Here is a 25,034-nt window from a genome sequence, read left to right as displayed (position 1 = left end):
CCTTCTTCTCTTCCTCCATTCTTCCCCCACTTTTTAGAAGACTAGATTTTGCTATCTTTCCCACACTGGAAATGCAGTTGCTACTCAACAAACCTGATCCCATTATAGAGCAGCATGGAAGCTTTGCCCTACTCCATTTCCCATCTAGACCAGTTCACTGTTTCTTAGGCAGCCTGGTAGCACATGTTCCCAAAGGCTCACCATGTTGGTGCTGACCTTTTAGTGACTACTGGTTGTAGTTGGTTTCAAACCTACTGCATCTCAGAACTCCTGACCTCAAATAATCAACCAGTCTTAACCTCCTCAGCAGTGGGATAATAGACATACACCATGGCCAGTAAAGTCATTTCTTTTCAGCATTTTCCTTAAAACCAGTTCCCCTTGTTGGTAAGTACCAGATAGTACTATCAATCCTATTTTCACAAAGAATTAAGGTGATACTTTATCCAGGCTAAGACCCTGATATTTTTTTTTACATAGTTGGATACAGGAAATCTCTAATCAATAAAATGACTCAAACAGAGGATGAGGACTGAAAAGGCAACAGCATTCAAATAGCTTCCTCCCCTATGCTACACCTCATAGCCAAACACAAAGGCCCATATGAATTGTTCCCTATAAGAGCCTTGTAAGATCTATCAGAGCCTTTTCTCCATTTCTGAATAGCCATTAATCACCTTTTGTTCTGTCTTCCTCTATGAGAAGAGTCAGCATGGCAGCTGGTTAGTAGCTAGCTAGCAAAGTATAGTGTGCATTAAAGCATATACAACAGAGTTGAAACATAGAGAACAAAAAACAGTTAAATAAACTTAAATCAACCAACATATCTTCACTTTCACCTATGGCGATCCAAGTTCCAAAAGCAAGAACTAGCCCCCATACCTTACTTATTTCTATTTTATACCTTCCTTCAGTAGGTGACAGCTCCTTTAAATCTTCCAAGCCAGGTTTTACATTCAGTAATTTTTTGTAGAGAGCCAGGGGGAAGTGAAGGTCCACCACAGTGAAATTGTAGATAGCTAAGCCGCAGATGATACCAATCAGATGAAACCAGTTGTGTTCTACAAAACACTTTTAACAAGAAAGGTTAATACTTTTTTTAAAAAGCAATGTCTGAAGCATCTACCTCAAAAAAATTTTTTTTAATAAGAGGACTCATTTACATTTGACTACTGCCTAAAGTGAAGTCTCAAATCTTAAAGGATCTTCCAGGTGATGTTATGTGGTCTAAGTTAAGCAATCAGTTAGTGCAACCAAGTGAGGGACAGCACAGTGAGAGCAAAGCCAATACACTTGGCTAATCGAGAGGCATATTTTTATCACTCTGTAACGGGAATGTAAATTTTTAAGATCTTCCCTGCCCCTAGGCTTGTTTTTCAGTAGATACTTCTTCATTGGCCAGTGAGTCAATAAGGTTGTTACATTCTCTGAGCCAGGAGAAAACTATGTAAGCCCTGATGTGTAGCTTTGTTTTGGGGCTCACTTTGAGAAGTGTTCTGTGATTTGATGAAACTCTGGAAAGCCGTTGTCCAGAGCCCCCCGGCTTTGAAACCCAGATGTTGTTTGGTATGGATGTAATGGTTGGACAGTTTGGAAATCTGTCTACTTGATCTGTTTTTGTCTTGATAATTCTGCCTGTATACTTTGAAGTTCGGGGTGCTGACCTTTTTTGCCTGAACTAGGTAAACAATACATATTTGACTGATTAAAGTAAGCTTGTTAACCCATTTTGAGTTGCTTTCCTTTAACAAAGCAGATCCAAGAACCTGTGTTGGCAGCAAACCCTGAGGACCCTTGGGGTGCTTGCTGCTACACACTCTCTACTAAATAAGTCTCTTCATGGCTCTGACTCAGTTTCCCCATTAGTTAAACAGAGATGAAGCTTGACTCCGATCATTTATGGAAAGCTAATAACATAATGACTGACATAGGATTCCTCTGAGCTCTAAATATAATATTAATATTATAATATTAAGAATATTATAGCTTGTCTCCTTATCATTTTTGTCATGGCCAAAGTCACCAGACTACAGAGTGACAAAATGGTCTGAAAAGAGAAAAACCAAAAATGGTGCCATGCTTTACTTTGGTTGAATCTACCATCTGTTTTACTGTGACGCTGCTGACTTACCGTGTCAGAAAACCATAAGAGGTTTGAATCTTGGTAATAGGTAAACATCCCATAGATGGGATTCAGAAGTTCCTTCAACAGCAAAAGGAAGAATTCCTTTGTGACACCGCCAGCATCCACTGCTTCTTCCCCATCAAAGATGACCTGAAAAGACATGAAAAGTAAAGTCTGTGTAAGATGAACTCTGAGAGCAACTTTCAAGTTACTGGGGAAAAGGTTAGGAATGGAGAAGAAAGAGAAGATGACACCGGTATTACTGTGCCTGAAAATGCCCATTTTTGCTTATTGCATCTAAAAAGTCATCTGATGTTCCATTCATTTAGATAGTCATGGAAATTGAGAGTTGGAAGGCACCTCAGCAGCTATTTAGCCCAAATCAAACTAAAAAGGAATCCCTACTAACACAAAGACAGCTAGCTGGCACCACAGTGCTTAGAGGGCCAGGCCTAGAATCTTCTGACCTTGGGCAAGTCACTTAACCCTGTTTTGCCTCAGTTTCCTCATCCAAAAAATGAGGTGGAGAAGAAAATGGCAAACTATTCCACTATCTTTGCCAAGAAAACCCCAAATGGGGTCACAAAGAATTAGACATGACCAAAAAACAACAACAAGTAATACAGCGTACCAAACTAGTGGTCTTCCAACCTCTGATTAAAGACCTTCAATCATGGGGAAACCATCCGTCAGGGTAGCCTATCCCGCTGCTGGACAGTTCTAATTGTTAACACTCATTTTTCCACTCATCCAACAAGCACCAATTAAATCAGCGATTATAAAATGGGGCTACAAAAATTGATAATAGCTCCTGCTTTTAAAGAGTTTTCAGTCAATCTGGAGAGTTAAGACAAATATCTAAGAAGGATATAATTGGTTTACAAAGACTGAAATGCATACAACCTAGCAAGCAACAGGGTAGTGGCCACAAAGGAACGATTAGCATAGGGAAATGTTTCTAGGAAAGGGTGACTCTTGAGTTCTCCATATCAATGATGAATATAGACTGGCAAGATAGAAGGGAGGCGAGTACAGCAATGGAACCAAAGAGTCTCATGGCTGCAGGAGCCATCAGAGGCCTTCCAATCCAATGCTCTACACCATGTCCACAAGGTGGCCAATCAGCCTTTGCCTGAAGATTTCTAGAGAAGGGAGCCCACTATCACACAAGGCAGCCCATTCCACTTTGAGAGAATTCTAATTGTTAGAAAGGTTTTCCTCACATGAGTCCCAGTGAGTTTCTTTGCATTTTTGCGCCTTCCACCCAGCTCCTTCTCAGGAGAAGAATCCCATACCATAAGTCATGAGTGTTTTTCTTCTGCCAAATTATCTACCTCAAATCCCCTCAACATTAGTTCCCAATGTCCCCTCTGCTTCAATCTCAGAGAAAGAGACTGTCCTTTTTCAATAAACTCCTCCTCTGCTCCTAATCTCCTCTTTTCCCAACACAACCAGGGCCTTTGTCCCCTTTCATCATCTCTTCTCACTTTTTAAGCTTCTGGATCTTTCCTAGCCACCTAAAAGTTTGTGTAGATCTTCTTAAACTTTAAAATACTTAACTATCACCTCCTCAAGCTATAATTATTACTCTTCTCTTTCATTACCGACCTTTTATAAAAATCTGTCAGTATTCATTGACTCCATCTCCTTCCATTCCACTCACTTCTTAAAATTTTGTACACCATAACTCAACTACAACTGTTGTTGATCTCAATGATCTCAAATGTTAAATCTTGTTCTTGGGGAGGGGTGGGGAACCTGAGGCCTCCAGGTCACTAGCTGCTTTCTAGGTGTGGCCTTTTGACTAAATCCAAGTTTTAGAACAAATACTTTAATTAAGGGGATTTGAATCCAAGGACCTAGGGGGCCAATTATGGTCTCAAGGCCACTGGTTTCCCATCCTAGTTCTTGGGTCTCACTCTTTTTTGACCTTTCTCCTCCTCCTCAAAATTCCCCCATCCCCTGATTTTCAGAATTCTGCTTCTCCTGATTTTCCTAATAGTCTGACTCTTCTTTCTGCCACATTCCATCTTCTTTTAGTGAACGTATCTTAAAACTCTGTACTTGACTTTTTTCTTTCTCTACAAGTTTTCTCATTTGACATTCCTAGAGTACAATCGCTCCTCTGCTCAATAACCTTCAACAGTCCCTTGTGCTACTAATTATAAATTCTTGTATTTGGCATTTAAAGCATTTCACAATCTCTCTTCAATCGATCTTTTCAAGATGCTTACCCATTACTATACTTCACACAATCTATATTCCAGTGAAACTAGGCTAACTACTGCCCCTCCTATATGACATCTCACATCCTACCTGGGTCTGCATAAGAAATAATACAGAATGTGTACTCTCCTTCTCTTAGTAAACATAACTTCCAAGGTTCAGTTCAAGAGTCACCTCCAAAAAAGGTCTTTGTTCACAAACCTGGTTGTTAATCTGGTAGTTCCTTCTTAATAACCAAGTATCTCTCTGACATGGATTTCTAATTATTTTATACATATCCTATACTTACAAACCTGTGAATATGCTGTACCCTGCCCCCAGCAAAATGTAAGCTACTTGATGGTAGATGGCCTTCCTTTTGCAATTGTATCCTCAGTGCCTAGCAGAGGAAGCACTTAAAACACTTATTGATTTGAATGATTTATAATTCCATCAAATTCCAGGGATACAATTAGTATTTTTATGCAGATAACTAAAAAATCTAGAGGTACATTCTCAACAATTTATTTTTTTTACCTTTTGAACTTTTAATTTTTTCCAATTACAATTTTTAACTTTTTAAAAAATTTTTAATTGCAAATTCTTTTCTCTCTTTGAAAATGCAAACAATTTGATATAGATAATAGATGTGTAATCATGGAAAATATATTTTTATGTTAGCCATGTAGCAAAAAAGAAAAGAAAAAGAAAGTTAAAAAAAATCTAGGCTTTGAATTGCATTCAGACTCCACTCTCTGGTTACAATTGTCTTAGATCATTATATTGCTGAGAAAAGCTAAGTCATTCACGGTTAATCATAGCACAATATGGCTGTTACTGTGTGCACTGTTCTCCTGACTTCATTTTGCATCAGTTCATATAAGTCTGTGTTTTTCTGAAAGTATCTGCCTCATCATTTCTTATAGCACAATAAGTATCCATCACAATCACATACCACAATTTTTTTAGCCATTCCCCAAATGATGGGCATCCCTTAAATTTCTAATTCTTTGCCACCACAAAAAGTTGCTATAAATATTTTTGTGCATAGAGATCCTTTTCCTTTTTCTGTAGAGTATATGCAGAGTTTGATAACCCTCTGGGCAGAGTTCCAAATTGCTTTCCAGAATGTTTAGATCAACTCACAACTCCACAAACAGTCTCCCAATTTCTCCAAGTTCCCTTTCTGTCATATTAGCCAATGGGACAGGTGTGAGGCAATAAAATTATCAAGATGGATGCATTCAAGGTTTTTAGCTTACTTGAGAAGCTGAGATCCTACTGATTGGTAGATTCATGCTATATCAATAAAATGACCATGCTTGGAAATTCGTGTCCCAGTTGACCTCATTTTAACTATTACAATGAGACATAAGAGTTGTTTTAATCTGCATTTTTCTAATCAATAGTGATTTAGAGAATTTTTCATTTGATTACAGATAGCTTTGGTTTCTTCTTTTTAAAACAATCTTTTCACATTGTTTGACCATTTATCAATTGGGAAATGACTTATAATCCTATATATTTGATTCAGTTCTCCATGTTTGAGAAATGAGACGTCAGAGAAACTTGCAGGAAAAAATTATTTTCCAGTTTTCTTCTAATCTTGGCTGCATAGGTTTTATTTGTGCAAAACCTTTCTTAATTTAATTAAAATTATCCATTTTACTTCCCACAATGTTCTCGCTTGTTTTGTCAAATTATTCACTCATTCATACATCTGATAAGTAAGAAATTCCATGCTCCCCTAATTTGCTTATGAAATCACCTTTTATGTCTAAATCATGTACCCATTTTGACCTTATCTTGGTATACAGTGTGAGATGTTAGTCTCTACCCAGTTTCTGCCAAACTGCTTTCCAGTTTTCCCAGCAATTTTTTGTCAGTTACTTCTTGTCCCCAAAGCTTCAATCTTCACATTTGTCAAACACTAAATTACTATGGTCATTTACTGTTATGTTCTAGGTCTCTATTACGCTTGTCCACCATTCTATTTCTTAATCAGTACCAGACTGTTTTTGATGATTACCATTATACAGTTTCAGATCTGGTACTGCTAGAAAACCTTTCCTGACATTTTTTTTCATTGATTCCCTTTTTATTCTTTATCTTGTGATCTCCAAGATAAATTGTATTATTTTTTTCTATTCCATAGAACAATTTCTTGGTAGTTTGATTGGTATGGCATTGAATAAATAAATTTAGGTATAACTGTCATCCATGAGCAATCAGCATTTTTCCAATTGTTTATATCTGACTTTGTGTGAAACTATTTTGTAATTGTGTTCATATAGTTCCCAGGTTTGTCTTTGCTGGTAGACTCCCAAGTATTTTATACTGTCTAGAGTTATTTTAAATAGATTTTGTCTCTCTCTTGCTGTTGGACTTTGTTGGCAATATATAGAAATGCTAATGATTTACATGGGTTTATTTTATACCCTGCAATTTTGCTGAAGCTAATTATTTCAACTGGTTTTTTAATTGATTCTCTAAGTATAGCATCATATCATCTGCAAAGAGTGATAGTTTTGTTTCCCCACTGCCTATTCTAATTCCTTTTTCTTTTCTTATTGCCATAGCTAGCATTTCCAGCACAATATTGAATAATAGTGGTGATAATGGGCATCCTTGCTTCACCCTGACCTTAATGAGAAGACTTCTAGTTGATTCCCATTACAGATGTTTGCTGATGGTTTTAGACAGAGACGATTTATCATTTTAAGGGAAACTTCCATTTATTCCTTAATTGATTCTAGAGTTTTTAATAAGTATTGTTTTTTGTCAAAAGCTTTTCCTCTATCTATAATCATGTTTCTTGTTGGTTTTATTATTAATATGGTCAGTTATGCTGATAGTTTTCCTAACATTGAACCAGGCCTGTATTCCTGGCAGAAATTCCAGTTGGTCATAGTGTTACATGATATAGTGCTGTAATCTCCTTACTACTATTTTATTTAAATTTTTTGTATCAATCTTCTTTATGTAAATTGTTCTACGGTTGTCTTTCTCTATTTTTGTTCTTCCTGGTTTATGCATTGGCACCACGTTTGTGTTGTTAAAGGAATTTGGTAGAATTCCTTCTTTGTCTATTTTCCAAATAGTTTAGACAGCAAGAAGGAATTGTTCCTTAAATGTTTGATAGAAGTGGCTTATGAATTCATCTGGCCCTGGGAATTTTTTCTTAGGAAGATTATCAATGGTCTGTTCAATTTCTTTTCCCAAGATTGGGTTAAGTATCCCATTTCCTCTTCTTGATCTGGAGAATTTATAGTTTTGCAAACATTCATTCATTTCACTTAGATTGTCATATAACTGGGCAAAGTAACTCCTAATAACTACTTTAATTTCCTCTTCATTGGTGGTGAACATATCCTTTTCATGTTTGATTCTGATAATTTGGTTTTCTTTTTTCCTATTTTTGATCAAATTAATCAACAACTTATCTATTTTATTGGGTTGTCATAAAATCATCTCCTAGTTCTATTTATTAGTTCAATGACTTTCTTACTTTCAATTTATTCATCTGTGATTTTTCAGGATTTCCAAATTGGTGTTTAGAGATTTTTTTAATTGGTCTTTTTCTAGTTTGTGGTTGCCTGCCCAATTCATTGATCTGCTCTTTCTCTAGTTTATTAGAGTAAGCATTTAGACATATAAATTTTCCCCTAGGTATTGCTTTGGCTGTATCCCATAAATTTTGGTATGTTTTCTCATTGTTGTTATTCTCTTTAAATTACTAATTGATTCTATAATCTTTTATCTACTTGTTCTTTAGGATTAGATCCCCCCCCAATTAATCGTTAATCTGCTTCCACAGCCTTGTACTGAATGTAAATTTTATTGCATTATGATCTGAGAAGAATGTATTTAATATTTCTGCTTTTTTGCATTTAGTTGTGAGGCTTTTATGACTTAATATGGTCCATTTTTGTGTAGGTGCTATGTACTGCTTTAAAAAAAAAAGGTATATTCCTTTCTGCTCCCATTCAGTTTTCTCCAGAGGTCTATCACATCTAACTTTTCTAAAATTCTATTCATCTCCTTAGCTTCTCTTTTATTTATTTTTGGTTAGATTTAATCTAGTTCTCAGACAGGAAAGTCAAGGTTTCCCACTAGTACAGTATTACTGTCCATTTCTTCCTGTAACATTTAACTTCCTTTAAGAATCTGGATACTGTACCATTTGGTGCATATATTTGAAATTTATATTACTTCATTGTCTATGGTACCTTTTAGTAAAATGAAGTTTACCTGCTTATCTCTTTCAATAAGATCTATCTTTGTCTGAGATAAAGATTGCTATTCCTGCTCCTTTATTTTTATATCAGCTGAAGAATAACAGATTCTACTCTAGCTGCTTATCTGTACTCTGTGTCTCAAGTGTGGTTCTTGTAAACCACATTGTCATCATCTATTTTTCTTAAACCTTTGCTTTCTACTTCCTTTTTATGGGTGAGTTGATCCCACTGACATTCATAGTTATGATCACAAACTATTTTCTCTCTATCCTATTTCCCCCTGTTCATTCTTGTTTTCTCTCTTACTCACTCACTACTACATCCCCTAATCTGCCTTCCCTTCCTGTAGGTGCCCTCCCCTTCTACTTACCTACAGGGCAAGATAAATTTCTATCCAACTGAGTGTATATTGTATTCCTTCTTTGAGTCAGTTCTGAAGAGAGTAAAGTAAGGTCCACACATTACCCAACACCCCCATCAGATGCTCCACTGTAAAAAAATTCTTCCTTTTGTGCCTTTTTAATGTGAGATAATTTACCATATTCTATCTCTTCCTTTCCCCTTGTAATGGGAATGTAAATTTATGTTGTTGCCATCTTTCTAAGACTGTATTGTGTAAGATTTTCCCTGCCCCTAGGCCATTTGATAGGCACCTGGAGCCTGTGGTGGGAGGCTTGTTTTTCAGGAGATACTTTGTGATTGGGCAGTGGGTCGAGAGGGTTGTGACATTCTCTGATCCAGGAGAAGGCTATATAAATCCTGATGTGAGGCTTTGTTTTGGGGCTCACTTTGAGAAGTGTTGTGTGACTGATTTGACCAGAAGAGACTCTGGGCAGCCATTGAGAGTGCCCCTGGCTTTGAAAAACCCAGATGTTGATAATTCCCTCTCTGGTAACTGACTAGGTATGTATGTAATGGTTGGACTGTTGGAGGCCTATCTACTTGAAACGTTTCTCTGTCTTGTAACTTTTGTCTGTATACTCTGAAATTCGGGGTGCTGAACTTTTCCCCTGAACTAGGTAAATATGTTTGATTGCCTAAAGCAATACTGTTAACCCATTTTGAGTTGCTTTCTTTTAGAAAAGCAGATCTAAGAACCTGTGTTGGCAGCCACCATGGGGGTGGTGGGGTGCTTGCTTCTACACCCCTTCTCCCAATTCTTCTCTCACACCTTCATTTTTTTTTATTTTCTGGGGGAATCATCGCAACATAGTTAACTCATACCTGTGACCTCTATGGATTCTTCTTCTAGCTGTGCTGTCCTACTAATAAAAAAAATTCTTCAGAGTTACAGTTATCTTCCCATGTAAGAATGTAAACAGTTAAACCTTATTAAATACTTTATGATTTCTCTTTTATGTTTACAATTTTATGCTTCTCTTGAGTCTTGTTTTTCAGAGTAAAATTTCCTGTTCAGCTCTGGTCTTTTCATCAGGAATGCTTTAAAGTCTTCCATTTCATTAAATATCCATTTCCCCCTCCCAAAAGCTTATATTCTGTTTTGCTGGGTAGGTGATTTTTGGTTGTAATCATAGCTGTTTTGCCCTTCAAAATACCACATTCCAAATCCTCTGTTCCTTTAATGTAGAAGCTGCTAAATCTTGTGTGAATCTGATTATAGCTCCATAATATTTCAGTTGTTTCTTTCTGGCTACTTTTGATGGCTTCTCCTTGACCTGGGAGCTCTGGAATTTGGAGAGTATATGTATATGTATATGTATATTTCCCTCAATCTATCTTCCAATGAAATATTGCACATTTTCTTCTATTTTTTCATTCTTTTGACTTTTTTTTATTGTTTCTTGGTGTCTCGTGAAGTCATTAGCTTCCCTTTGCCCAATTCTACTTTTTAAGGTATCATTTTCTTCAGTGAATTTTTGTGCCTCCTTTTCCATTAGGCCAATTCTATTTTTTTTTAAGGAATTCTTTTTTTTTAATTTTTGGCTTTTTGGAGGGGAGAAAGCAGGCCAATTGGGGTTAAGTGACTTGCCCAAGGTCACACTGCTAGTGTTAAGTGTCTGAGGCTGGATTTGAATTCAGGTCCCCTGACTCCAGGGCCGGTGTTCTATTCACTGCACAACATAGCCACCCCAAGGAATTTTTTCTTCAGTGAATTTCTGTACCTCTTTTTCCATTTGGCCAATTCTGCTTTTTAAGTTCTTCAATGGATTTTTGTGCCTTTTTTACCATTTGGCTAATTCTTTTTTTTTAGGTTTTATTTCCTTCAGTAATATTTTGTACCTCCTTTACAAAGGTGCTAACTCTTTTCATCATTTTTTTTTTGCATCACTCTCATTTCTTTTCCCAAATTTTCCTCTGTCTCTCTTATTCAATTTTCAAAATGCTTTTTGAGCTCTTCTGGGAATTCTTTTTTGGGCCTATGATCAATTCACATTCTTCTTTGAAGCTGTGCATGAAACTGTTTTGACTTAGTTGTTTGTCTTCTGAGTTATCTTCATAGTAACTTTCTATCATCAGAAACTTTTTAGTTGTTTAGTCATTTTTTCTGCCATTTCTTGTAACTTTATTTTAAAGTTGGGCTCTGTTCCCTGGGTGGAAGGGGTACTGGCCCAAGCTTCAGGCCTTTCTTGCTGATATTTTCAGAGATAGCTCTGGTGGTCTGCAGGTTTTTGGTTCTTCCAAGGTGGTACAATCTAAAGCAAGTTCTGGTCACTGATCTCCTGGACTTTGCTCTGATCTATGAATGACAACAAACAGTCTTCTTTATCCTGAAACTGTGACCAGGGCCCCTGCACCCTTGCACCCATAAGCACTAGTGAGCAAGTATTCCTCTTAGTTCTATGACTATGACCTGGAACTGTGTATAGGCAACGTCACAGAGTCCTGATCTTAGTGTCAGCAAAGGGTTCCCTGTAATCTCTTTCTGATTAGTTTTCCAACCCCCTTAACATCTTTGGGTTGAGAGCACTGAAAGCTCCTGATGTTGTGAAATGAAATGCCTCTAAGGCCTGCTGTTGGTACCCCAGTGCAGCATCATCTATGCTGGGCTCCTGGTCTGACCACTGAAACAGACCTGCAGACCTCCTAGGTTGGCCTGGGCTGGAAAAGTGTTTAATCCTGACCTTCTGTTGGTTCTGCCACTCCAGAATTCTATTTGAGGTGCTGTTTTAATGTTGTTTGGATGAGACTTTGGTAAAACTCAAGGCATTCCCTGCCTTTACTCTGCCATCTTGGCTCAACATTCCCTTGAACTTTTTTTCAATTAATAATGCTGCTATTTATAATTTTGTACACATTAATGCTTTTCCTCTTTGATATCTCTGGCATATAGATCTAGTAGAGTTATTATTGGTTCACAGTTTAATTACTCTTTTGGCATCGTTCCAAATTGCTTTCCAGAATGGCAGAACCAATGCATAGCTCCATCAACAGTGTGCCTATTTTCACACAGCATTTGCCATTTTCCTTTTTTGTCAACTTTACTAATGAGATGAGTTTGAAATGGAAATTCAACTTACATTTCTATTTATTTAATTGGTGGTTTTTAATTTGTTCGTTTCTAGATTTGTTTGTTTTTAGTAGCATGCTCATTTTGTTGATTTGCTTTCTTTCAGAAAACATTTGTGGACATAAATATCTAAGTAGTTCTTTGCCTGATTTTTCCAAATTTTAGGAATGTCATTTCATTATATTTAATGAAATTATTGTTTCTATCATTTGTTCTTAGACTCACCTAGAACAAGTTATTTAAATTATTTAACTTCTAATTAATTTTTAGTCTTTGTTTCAAAGGCCCTTTATTGAAGGTAATTTTTATTGCATTATGATCAGTAAATAATTTATGTAATATTTCTGCATTTGTTTGTGAGTTTTTATGCCCTGATTAACCCTAATATTAATTTTGTAAAAGTGTCATGCACAGCTGAGATAACATTTCTACTCCCATTGAATATTCTCAGACATCTAACTTTTCTTAAAATCTATTCAGGCCTTTCTTTTTTTGCTACATTTTTTTCTAGATCTGAGAGAGGTAAACTAAAGGCCCTCCCCCAGTATAGTTTTGCTATCTACTTTTCCCTATAACTTATTTAAATTTTCCTTTAGGAATTTGTTATTTTTTCCTTTAGACATTTAGATGACCTTTGGTGCATTTGTTTAATGTTGATATTAATAGCGAGTTAAGACTGAATCCAAACTTCACAGAACAAACTCCTTAATAAAGGGATTCATTCTATAAAACTTGGACTCAGTCAAAGGCCACACCCAAGGATTTATAAGGCCACATGTGGCCCTGAGGTCACAGGTTCTCCACCCCTATTCTAGACCATGAGACAGATAACTTCCATGACAGTGGCAAATAACTTTTGTGGACATATGTACAGTTATATGACTTACGTGAATATAAGAGAGCTGTTGAACAAATTTCTTGCTGTTTTTATCTCATTCAAAGAATCTTATAGATTCTGACAAATGCAATGGAGACACATTGTTGGCAGACCGAATTAGTCAATGAATAAAGGCACCTTGAAATCTCTAGACCTTTTAGTCAATTATGTGAATACAAAATAGAGTCTGACACAGAAAAGTTCTCAGAATGACTATATACCACAATCAAACTACAGTAGACATATTTCTCTTAAATACTTTACTACACACTGATGGGAAAATCAATAAAGTAATTAGAAAGGATAAATCAGAGAATCTTACTTTCAGAGGTTTTTTCAAATCAATGTCGGAGTGAATACTCAGCTCTCTTAGGGCATCTCCAACGAGGTTGCTCCTGCGAACATGAAGGACAAGGAATGGGCTTCTGGCCAGCAGAGGCTCCAGTGTGAGAAGCATGAACACATTCTGCAAATTTGCTCCATTGATAGCGACCTAGAAAATGGTGCCAAAAAAATGACCATAAAGAACTTCTTTGGAGAATACCTAAAAGCAGAGATATAAAGACCTTAATGGTGTTATAAGAGCTTGGTTTGGTTTTTTCTTATGATTGTTACAGCAGTTTTTCATGTAAGTACAATAAATGAGAGTTGTTTTAGTTTGGGTGGTATGTTGAACAACTAAAAGTATTTATTGAAAAACCTGCTCTCAACTAATTTGAGGTAAATGATTAGAACTAATTGCTAAGTCTAAAATAACACACCTTCAGGATTATCAGCATCAACAAAACAATTTCAAAGTAAATAGAAACCTATTCACATAGCAGTTTCTGTTCTCTGAAAACTGTAATTCACTCTACCTCAAATCTGTCAGTCCTGTGTCAGTATCATCCAACTTCCATGATGAAAACACCCATAGTATCAATATAATATAAAGAAAGGATAGGAATTTGGATACTTTTGTTATTGTTAAATCAAATTAATTAACTCTACTGTGTTTGCAAATACAACTTTAAAAAAGGTCCCCATAATTTAGCATTTCTTTGAACAAATGAAACTGAACAAATTTCTTGGAACAAGCTTCAATCTAAGAATTATGTGTTATAATATTCAAAATAAAATTCCAGCATAAAAGAGTAATTTGGATGACTGCTTAATGTTATAGTGGAACTTGGCACCTAATGTTTTCTATTATCATATAAAAATTACAATGGAATTCTATAGTGCAAGAAAATATATATTTTTTTAAGCAATTCGGGTTAAGTAACTTGCTCAAGGTTACACGGCCAGTTATTTCTGGGTGTGGTGCTGAGCGTCTGAGCCTAGGATTCGATTTCCAGGTCATCCCAACACTGGAGCCAGTGCTCTTACTTGCTGAGCCACCTGGCCGCCCCTAAGCAATTGGGGTTAAGTAACTTGCTCAAGGTTACATGGCCAGGTGTTTCTGGGTGGATGCTGAGTGTCTGAGCCCAGGATAAGAAGATATTTTTAAAAGTAATACCTGCATCTGCAGTTCAGCATCTGTCTGTAACATTTTGGTCTTAGCTTGAGCATCAAAGACAAATGGATAGGAACAGAGAGTCACAGCGTCCTGGAACGAAACATTATTATCAGCAATATTTAAAATATAGTACAAAGTACTACGTCAAAAAGGCAAGAAGGGGAAAAGAGAGGGATTACGTACCTGCATTATAGATGGTCTAACTTTCTGTGGAAAGAAAAATAACAAAATATCATTCTTGTTTTCCAAAACCAAGCACTCCCCACCCCCCAGAATGTCATCAATGTCACATACAAAGTTATTCACTTAATCAAACTGCACATTTGGCTATGTAAATAATGAATCTGAACAACTGTCTGAATTTCTGGTTGAGAAGATAGGTATTATGAAGCTGCCTAAAGGAAGATCATAGGAATAAAAAGGGCAAAAACTATCTGACCAATCTAATACCACAATCAGATACTTAAACCACTCTCTACCAATGAAATGCTTCCTTTTCTGACACTTAATTATAAAAAAAAATTCTACAATCTACTTTGGTAAATGTATAGTAGCACTTAACTTTAACAAGTAAACTTGGATGAGATAAATTAAATGAAACATACCAACAATGGATTTAAATCTTTAAGTTTCTGCTCAGAAAAAAATAATAATTCTGAAAACATCTTGCCTTCTTCAAATAAAAACACAATATAAATACAAGTAATCACCTATAATACTGCTGGTTACTTCACTCCCAAGTTTTATTTAAATCCATCTAGCCATGAAATTTTATTTCTTTGGGTGTTCTTCTATGATTTGTTCAAAGTCAGACAGTAGCAGGAGAATCACTAAGAACTCAGTGTCATGAACACCAACCTACTGTAAGCTCTGGGCACAGTGGATAGACAGAAACGCTGGACCAGGAATCAGGGAGAACTATGTTCAAATCTGCCCTCATACACTTACTGGATACGTGAACTAGGCAAGTCACTTAACCTCTGCTCAACCCAGCTGCCTCATCAGTAAAATAATTGCATCTACCTAAAAAATGAGGATAACATTTGTAAAGTGCTTTGCAAACCATAAAGCACTATATAAATGCTAATTATTACTGTTATTATTATTAATATTTATCCAAGTCATCGATAAATATGCTGAACAACAGTAAGCCAAGGAAAAAATCTTTGACAGGTACCACTGGAGTCTGCCCTGGTCAAGTTGATATGCACTGCTAATCAGCCCTCTCCAAGTCCAGCTATTTTCCAAATTCATATAACCATCCTACCATCTTGTCCAGAAGGATATGGGGAGAGACTGCCCAAACTCTACTAAAATGCAAGTATGCTTGGTCTTTCCTCCCTGACCTGCCAGTCTAATAAACCCATCTTAAGAGGGGGAGGGGGAGGGAAAGAGATAAGTTTAGTCTAGCAGGAATTATTTTTCTTAAATTGCACTAATGCTTTGTTTGTTTGTTTTTTTAATATCAGTCATTTCCTAATAAAGTACCTTTCCCCATTCAGAATCCTCACTTCAAACAAAAAGTAAATAGTAAAAGATCTGACAGCATACACATCCATTGTACTCCTATCCTCTTATTCTGAGGACAGAAGTATCTTCCATAAATGGGTCACTGCATTTTAGTGAGTTTTTATTTACATTACTGCCTTCACTGTGTGCATTGTTCTGGTTCCACTTTCTCTGTTCTGCATCAGTTCATATTAGTTTTCCCATATTTCTCTAAATTCTTCATTTTTTTCATTTTGTTTCATTCTTTGTTTCTTTTGATACAATACTATTTCATTACATTCACACATCACAATTGATTCTGCCATTCTTTAATCAATAAATATCCATTTTTCCAGTTTTTGCTACCAAAAAAATATAGTTACAGATATTTTGGTATATATAAGAATTTTCTATGTATCTTTGACTTCCTTCTGGGTGCATGCAGCATCAAGGAGGGGCAAAACAAGCAGATCAGTAACTTTCCTTAGGCAATTCCAAACTGTTTTCCAGAATGGTTGGATCTAACAGTTTCACCAAGAGTGTGTTAATGTGTCTTTAATTCAGAGTCCCTCTAACACTGTGTACAGCTTTTGTCATTTTTGCTAATTTGACAGATATAAAACAAAACTAGATTTGCTTAAATTTGCATTTCTTTCATTTAGCAATTCTTTTGAAATCCATTTGCATTTGAAAGGCGCTGCATTTTTTAATTTAGCAATTCTTTTGAAAAATATACATTTAAAATTTTTCCCCCAATTACATATAAACACAATTTTAAACATTTTTTTTTAATTTCGTGTTTCAAATTCTCTCCTACCATTTCTCCCCTACCCCCATTGAGAAGGCAATTTGATATAGGTTATATGTTTAGCAATCCTTCCGAAAGCCATTATTGATATCCTTTGACTATTTATCATCTGAAAAAATGGCTCTTAGTCATATATACGTATGTTTCTTTGGATAGCTGACTTTTTTTTCCCAGGATATTTGATCTATAGCATTCATACACCTTACTCCCAACCCTGGCAATCAATAGTTTCTTTTCTTAGTCAAGTTGCATTGTTTCTTTCAATCACTTTACGCCCTATGTGGTTATGAAATCTCCCTTTAACCATAGTTTCTAAATGTACCTCTTTCCGGCCTTCTTTAAGATTTTTAGGATGTGACTATTTAAATCACGTATTTCATAAAATATAACAAATGCCAGCCTAAATCAATTATCCATCAAACTGCTTTCTAGTTCTCCCAGCAATTCTTTTTTTTTTTTAATTCTTTTTTTTCTTGAGGGCAAATGGGGTTAAGTGACTTGCCCAAGGTCACAGGGCTAGTTTTTGTGTTAAGTGTCTGAGGTCAGATTTGAAGTCAGGTCCTCCAGACTCCAGGGCAGGTCCTCTATTCACTGTGCCACCTAGCCGCCCCCAGCAATTCTTATTAAAAAGGAAGTCCTTCCCCTTCTCTTGGCTTTTTATGTTTGTTTGCTTCTAGGTCACACTTATCTAGCCTACTCCAGCAACTTACTTTTCCATTTTTAACCACTACTAAATAGTATTTATGATGAACACATTGTAATATATTTGGAGATTTGGTGATGCAAAGTCCCTTTCTTTCTTGCCTCCCCTTTATATCCTTCAAGATTTAAGATATTGTTGTTTCTCCAAATAAAGTTTCTTCTTGCTTTTATCCATTTCTTTTTATTTTTGGTGAGGATTTTCACAAGGCATCATCACCAAAAGTTCATTACCTTGTAGCCAACTTGGTCATGAATGACAGAGTCCACTGCCAGGTCATAATCTAAGTCTTTCCAGCTTGGAAAGCCCTGCCAGAGCTTACTTACACTTCATTGACATAGTCTCTGGGAACATAAGATTGGCTCCTTGCCATGTGCCAAAGGGATAAATATCAATACCTGTTGAGTTTAGGTAGCTGCTTAAATTCAAAACAATCTGCCTGATCATTCCCTCCATCTATTCCCTCTACTTCTGAATGGGCACTGAGGCCAAGTACAACACTGTCTCAACTGGGATTCTCTATTGTGATACAGATTACTGATACAGGTGAGGTAAATCACTTCTCTTTTGTACTAAATGTCTCTTTACTGTGCATGCAATGAGATCCAGCTCTTTCTAAAAATGCTCTGAGTAGTATATGTTCATTACTTGCGTTTTTGTGTGCCCCATAACTATGTTTCAGGTCCTTTTAGGATAAAATTCTTGGGTATGATCCTGGCACTAAGCAATGACAACTGCCTTCTAATAAAATAAACATATCTAATGCCTCAATAATGTATATAAATGTCATATTTTTATAAGATTCAACATGAGCTGATATTGCCATCAAAATAGTCTTAAAAATCAGATTTTATATTTTAAACTTTTAAACAAACCTACATAAGATTGTTTTGTTTTAAATTAAAGATGTCATCATGACATATTAATTTTAATATATAATCACATGATATTTGAGAAATTAGAAATGATTTTTAGATATCAAAAATAGATAAGTTTGTAAAGCCCATACATTACTTTCAATTCGTTTTTGACCAATATTTTCTTTCTTTTTTTTTTGTAGGCCAAGTTCTTCAATTGATTTTACTTTAATTTTTTTACATTAAAGAGTTCAGTAAAAACTGGATAAAGTAAAATTCTTTTAAGCAGTAAAATCAACCTTAGCATGAGGCTAATCAGAAACTTAGCAGTAGCTCACTCTGAAATATTTACATTAGAACAGATTAAACCTTTCAGGCGAACCCAGACTATCCTTACAAAGTGTTTTGTGATCTTAGCACACATAGACTAAAAGCAAAAACAAAAACAAACCAAAAAACCCAGGGAAATCTTGGCACCAGACGGAAAGCTCATATGAAGCAAGTATCCTATGGAATTTCTCCATTTAAACCTCTTAGCATTTCTCTGACACAGGAAAGGCTATCACAATTTCATACATACTACAGTAACAACTCTATTTCATCCACTTGAGGATTTTAAATTTCCAAGAAGGAAAGAAGTATCCAGAAAAAGTCCAAGTGAGATATTGGAATTGTATCTTATCCCAATCAAAGACAGGAGAAAAGGAAAAAGTCCTTTTTCTTTAATAAGTACATAACACAGAGGGACCAGATCAAAGAATGGAGGAGGCCACAGTTTTAATAAGACACATATTATACAAATTCTTACCATTCCTGCTTGATGCAAGAACCACATGAGATAGTCTTCCTGAATGTCCACAAGATGGGAAATTTCAGGTATATAAAACTTGTCATATTCCACATGTTTCACTTTCTGGTTTACCTTAGAGATAGACGAACAAGAAGAAACACAAGAGTTGATAACTATTACTATCAAAGAATTTTTATTATTAACAATAATCATAACAACAAAAAGGAAGAAGATGATTAACAGCCCTCACAGCACATATTAAAAGCTAATGGAGATACTTTGGAACAAACATTCCTTCCCTGAGCAGTAATAAAGACTAAAGAAGCAAGAATGTGTGGTAAATCTTTAATAAGAAAAAAATGAACACATAACTTTCTTTTCAGGTTTAATCTGCATTATTTATATTTTCTTCATTATTTTCCTAAGCCTAGGTAATCAAAACAATAGCTCAAGCTCTGATCCTTGGCATTTACCAATTTCTGAGATATAAATGCTCACATTGAACATTTAGCAATCGGGTCCCACGAGCTGGTTCAAGCTGGCTCCCACATACTGCTGGATAACATTGCTGAACGTAACCAAAATTACTTTACCACCAGACAGAGTCAATGAAAAGTCTAAGGTCCAAAGGTGGAATCAAAGGACTCTCCATAGGCAATGAACTCAGGCAACATATCAACAGAGAAGTATGGCTTAACCATGTAGAGCTGATTTAGAAACATGAAACAATTAGTATTTACTATATTCCAGGCCCTGTGCTAAGTGATGGGGACACAAAGAAAGGTAAATGAGTGCCTGCCCTCAATGAGCTTACAGTAAGTCCAATGGGGAGAAAATTAGAGAAATGATAAAGAACGGGTAATTTCCACTAGAACTTATCGATACATTATTCTTAAGGAGCCTGTATGTAGCAGACAATGAAGATTATATAAGGAAATGGTAAAAAAAAAAAACTGAGCAATATATCATTGCAATTTGTGAAAACTTAATAACCAAACAAGAAAGCAAGAGGACAAAACCTTGTGGTCAGAATTGTGTCTTAGAAGCTCATAGTCTTTGGTAAATCAACAGATGATAAATTTTTTCTAGTTCAAATAAAGACCCCAAAATAGTTTTGGGAATTGAACAAATTATACCAGAACCAGAGGATTATCACAGACAAAACCGTTGCCTGTAATTGCCAACATATAACCTAATACATAAAAATTTAATAACAGTATTTTAGTGGAGCATACCACGCCAATATTCATAATCACTAAACTATGTGGAATGAAAAGTTTTCAAAATAAAGAGATTAAGAAAAGAAATTAAAAGCATGTGGCAACAAAGTGAGGTATATGGCACCATCCTGTCTACCACTGGGATTTTTCCAAAGGTGTTTTCAGTGGCCTTACAGAAGATGAGCTTATATTCTGATAATTTTATTCATTTTCAAAATGAAGTCATTTGTTTTCACCTATGTAATAGTCCATAGAATATTAACTATAAAAGAGTAGTAAGGCAAAAAAAAAAAAGAATAGTAAGGGAGCAACTTTTTCTAGGGCTATCTCTATCTCAATGACATTGAAAAAATGAGACTAAGATACTAACAATAACAATTACTGACATTTAAACTATGATACAAGCTTCCAAAACACTTTATTTGTATTAGTTCCTACTTCAGAGGAACATTGCAAGGCTCACATGAGATCACATGAGTTTCACAAACTTTGTAACATACCTCAGTTATTACTACTCCATCTGTTGGGTAAATTTAACATTATTTCCAATTTATAGATGAGGAAATTGAGGCTGAGGTAGGTTAAGTGACTAGTTATGCAGCTAATGAGCATCAAAAATAGGATTTTCAACCCAGATCCAGCTTCGTTTCTAGACCAGTGCTCTATCTATTTTCACGGAAGGCCCCTTTGGTTTCAGATGTGGATCTTGGCCATGCTATCCACTGCAAAACCAGCTTCGATCATATTCAAATCATTCAGTACTGTGTGCCTATTGTCACTCTTTACTATTATTCAGTGAAAAGCCCAACTTCAGCCATGGCAGACCATCCATTCGCTCTCTCTCTAGGGAGGCAGGCCCACTTCACACTTACCTTATGTAGTTTTTCCAATAACTTGAGTGCTGCTGTTATGTAACTGCTAAACAAAACAGGAATCAACAATGTTTTTCTTCCACTCAGGAGGTAAACTACTGCACTTTTATAAAGGTCTACTAGCTTCAAGAAATATCTTGGGCATACCTGGCACCACCAGTTATCTTTAAGGAAACAAAAAATAAAGAAAAATTTAAATATGTAATCTTTAATGAAATAGCAGGTATCTGTGCCTCTCGTGAGTTTAGAAGAGGCTGCCCTGGTAAGGAAATGTTATTGAATCAAAACTAAATTCGGAGAATCACAAAAATAAGAGAATTTTAGAGTCGGATGGGCTGTGAGAGGTCAACTAGTGCAACTGCTCAGAAAGCATGAACTAATCACCAAGGATCTTTTTTAAAACTAGCAGCGTAAGCTCCCTGGAACCTCACTATTTGCATTTTCATATGCTGTTTCTCCTATAAACTATTTTAGAAACATGTAAACTTTTAAATTGTCTTCCAGATTCCTCCAAAAAGAGCAATATTCTTATAAGGCAGACACTTGCTAGAAAAAAAAAAGCCTTTTGGAGGATCACAGCAGAAGGGACTTAGTTCTCTTTAGAGTTGTTACCTCCTCCACCACCTTAACCCCCAAACTATTTCAGTTCTTTGCCATAAGACTAAATGCCAAAAAGGATCCTCCAAAGCCAACCTTATCATCCTTGTTTGTCTTATTGCAAGGCAAAAACCAGATCAAAAGGTTGTTCCTACCACTGACACCACAACCTGCTCAAATGAGGTTCTGCCAAAAACTCCTATTTATCCAACTTTAGCACAGGATTGATTTTCTGACCACAGCTGTCCCCTTTCCCCCACCCCACCTTCTAAGGATCAAGTTGGAAGGATAGAAACCTAGTTTGTAGGCTTGTGGGAATGGCTACAAATGAAACCTTATTTTAAAAGTTCCTTAAAGAAATAAACGACAACATTTGTCGTGTTTTCATTACTGTTACTGTTAGTCCTTCTGCAAAAGGAGTTCTAACCTTTTGCCCTCTCCCATCCTTAATAACATTTTTTCATGTGGTGACTGAACTCCAGCAATATCACAGCTCATCTGAAGCACAGAAGCAATAATTAACACTTTAAAATTAATTAACATTTAATTAATAAAGTAATTGACACTTTAAAACTATTTAAGTGGTAAGTAATTAACACATAAACATAAGGAAAAAGGAGAGAGACTTTCTGCATTTTAGTAAACATATCTGAAATGTCATTCCTATATGCAATACTCTCCAATTCGCTGAGGAAGTGTATCATCGCAAAGTGGTCACAGTCTCCATTTTGGTCAATCCCTTCTTTCCTGGGAGCTTCTATATACCTCCTCTACCTAAAATTAGGTGGGTGAAAAAAGCTATGTAGGCAGCACTTAACTTTCTGAGGCACTATTTACTACTACCAGCTCGTGAAAAATACAAAAGACCAAGAAGCATTCATCTAAAGCGAACTATTTCAAACAGTCTCTAAATGAATTATCAAATTACTCTACTCATGAATCATGTTACACAAAGCATGACTTAAAGATAACTAAATAAATTATGCAAGGGAGTAAAAAGGTGAGATTTTAAAGAACCGTAAATACTCCAAAAACGGAAACTGAATCTCTGCCTAATTTAAGTGTTGATGCCAAAAAACTTATTATATTCAGGGTCAAAGGACCTGGGTGTGAATTTCAGCTCTTATACCTACTACATGTGTTGTCTCAGTCAAATCACTTACTATTTCTGAGTCTCACTTTCTTTTCTAGCAAAACAAGAGTATAGAACTACATGTTTTTGAAAGTCTCTTAAATTTTATGGTGCTATAGAAAAAAGAGGCAGGAAATAATGTTGCAGTTACAGTATCTTGCAGGATTTACCTAAGACTTTACTAGGGTTTGCATCCAGCCGTAGAATAGCCATTGCCAAGGGAAGGGTTAACGTTATATAATATTTAGAATCCTGAAGTAGAGGGAATTCGGGAAGTATTAAATAGATTCTCATTGCTTCAACATCTGGTGGTGAACTGGACAACTGGGGAATCAGGAAACTTTCAAAGCTTTTTAAGATCTGTAAAAAAAAAAAATAAAAAGTTGGGAGGGAGACTAACATTAATTCAAGCACACAGAGAAAGGTCTAATTCTTGCCCGGTATTTATATATCCATGTCTCCAACTGCAAATACAATTCTCTAGGCTTTTCTGTAATGTATAGATACACTCAACTTTCATTCACACCCAACAGCACATTTTTGTAGGAAATTAATCTTAACAGAAAAAAACAAATGAAATGAAAAGAAAACATGATGGCTACAAACAGAGTAAAACTCAGGAAGTCAACAAAAAAGGAAAAATGACCCCACCAAAGGAATAAAAGGCCACACCCTTATCTCAGAATATTAAAACAGAGAAAATGAAATTGTGCATGTTCCTGTCATTAAATCCATGCTTCTACAATGAGGAGTCTGTTTATTATATCAAAAGCTGCTGTGCCGTACCCCAAGTACTTTGGAGAATGGGTTGGGAATTTTGTATATAAACTTTTACCTTCGCAAGTGAGAGGCAACATGGTGGCATGAATAGATAACCAGCCTCCAATTCAGAAATACGCGAGTTCAAGCCCTGCCCCTACTGCTGACATGAACTATGTGACCCTGGGTAGGTCACCTTACAGTCTCAGTATTCCAAGGCAATTCTCTAAGACAATATAAAGCAGAGTGTTTATGTCATTCACCAATAAAATCAAAGATCTGGATAGAAAATAATAACATTCTACTGCTTAGCTATGTCATCAGGAACTCTGCTACACTGTTGTCTAATGAAAGAACCAAACTCACAGATTTACTGAAATTCTGGACCATTAAACAAAGAAGCAAAAAGCAAATAAACAAAACCTCTCTTGGGTTTCAACTCATACATCCTGGAAAATTGCCAATGATAATGAAAGACAAAAATGACCACTATTAGAGGGGTAATGGGAAGATGACACTAACGCTAATTATGTAACAATCATAAATTGGTACAACCCTTCTAGAAAACAATTTGAAATTATACTAGAAAAGGTACTAGTTCACACTCTTTGATCCCCCTACTAGGATCATGACTGGAGGAGGTCAGAGATAAAAGAAAGTCCCATGGATACAAAAATACTTACAGCTACACTGTTTATGATAGCAAAGAACCTGAAACAAAGAGGGTGCTCATCAACTGGGGAATGGCTGAACAAACTTTGGTATACAAATGTAATGGAATATTACTGTGCCATAAGAAACAATGAATATGAAGAATTCGGGGAAACTTGGTCAAGATTGGTATGAACTAATGCAGAGAGAAGTAAGCAGAACCAGGAAAGGAGTTAAACAATGATCCAAAAGAAACCACACTGAACATCAGAATGTTCATCAATTCAGTGACCAACTCTGATTTCTGAGGACTGAAGGTGAAATATGTTCCTCTCCTCTTAGGAAAGAGGTGGCAGACTACATAGGTACAGGATAAGGCATCCTTTGTTACGTGTCATTATGATGCTTATTTGTTTTGGCTTAACTGCATGTCACTGATGAGGTTTAGAAGAAGATGGGAGAGAGCGATGCTGGGGAAAAAATTCACTAAACTCTCATTTGCCAAATTCACTGAAAGATTTCCGATCTCCCCATCTATGTAATTGCTTATCACTCTCATTCTCCATGGGTCACTGTTAATCAAAACATTAAAAAGTTTCCCATTCATGCTTTTTAAAAACACATCAAGTTAGCGATTTCTTCCTATTTAAGAATACGTTGTTGGAACAAAGGAGGCAAAAGCCTGTAGTCTCTGCTATGGGAAATGACAAATATCTTGAACTTGCCAGTTCTGAGCTGCAGTAGAGCT

At 36.0% G+C, this 25,034-nt stretch overlaps 1 protein-coding gene across 4 annotated transcripts in view; it reads right to left on the bottom strand.

Annotated features, from left to right (window-relative positions):
• Window positions 1-25,034, bottom strand: part of HERC3 (HECT and RLD domain containing E3 ubiquitin protein ligase 3) — a 119,398-nt gene that overhangs the window by 25,037 nt on the left and 69,327 nt on the right. For all 4 annotated transcript variants that reach the window (XM_069093861.1, XM_069093887.1, XM_069093881.1 and 1 more), the window contains 8 exons: window positions 23,047-23,236; window positions 21,148-21,311; window positions 19,074-19,187; window positions 14,596-14,619; window positions 14,413-14,502; window positions 13,237-13,407; window positions 2,132-2,275; window positions 905-1,071 (listed from right to left, as the gene is read on the bottom strand). In XM_069093861.1, coding sequence (XP_068949962.1) covers window positions 905-1,071; window positions 2,132-2,275; window positions 13,237-13,407; window positions 14,413-14,502; window positions 14,596-14,619; window positions 19,074-19,187; window positions 21,148-21,311; window positions 23,047-23,236 — 1,064 coding nt within the window. The remainder of the gene's footprint in view (window positions 1-904; window positions 1,072-2,131; window positions 2,276-13,236; window positions 13,408-14,412; window positions 14,503-14,595; window positions 14,620-19,073; window positions 19,188-21,147; window positions 21,312-23,046; window positions 23,237-25,034) is intronic.

The sequence above is a fragment of the Petaurus breviceps genome, unplaced genomic scaffold, assembly GCF_028583685.1.
Source record: "Petaurus breviceps papuanus isolate PSGF00001 unplaced genomic scaffold, PetGlider_PUasm1.0 126, whole genome shotgun sequence".
Lineage (NCBI taxonomy): Eukaryota > Metazoa > Chordata > Mammalia > Diprotodontia > Petauridae > Petaurus > Petaurus breviceps.
Note: the sequence above shows the minus strand (reverse complement) of the source record. Positions and strands in the feature narration are given on the sequence as shown.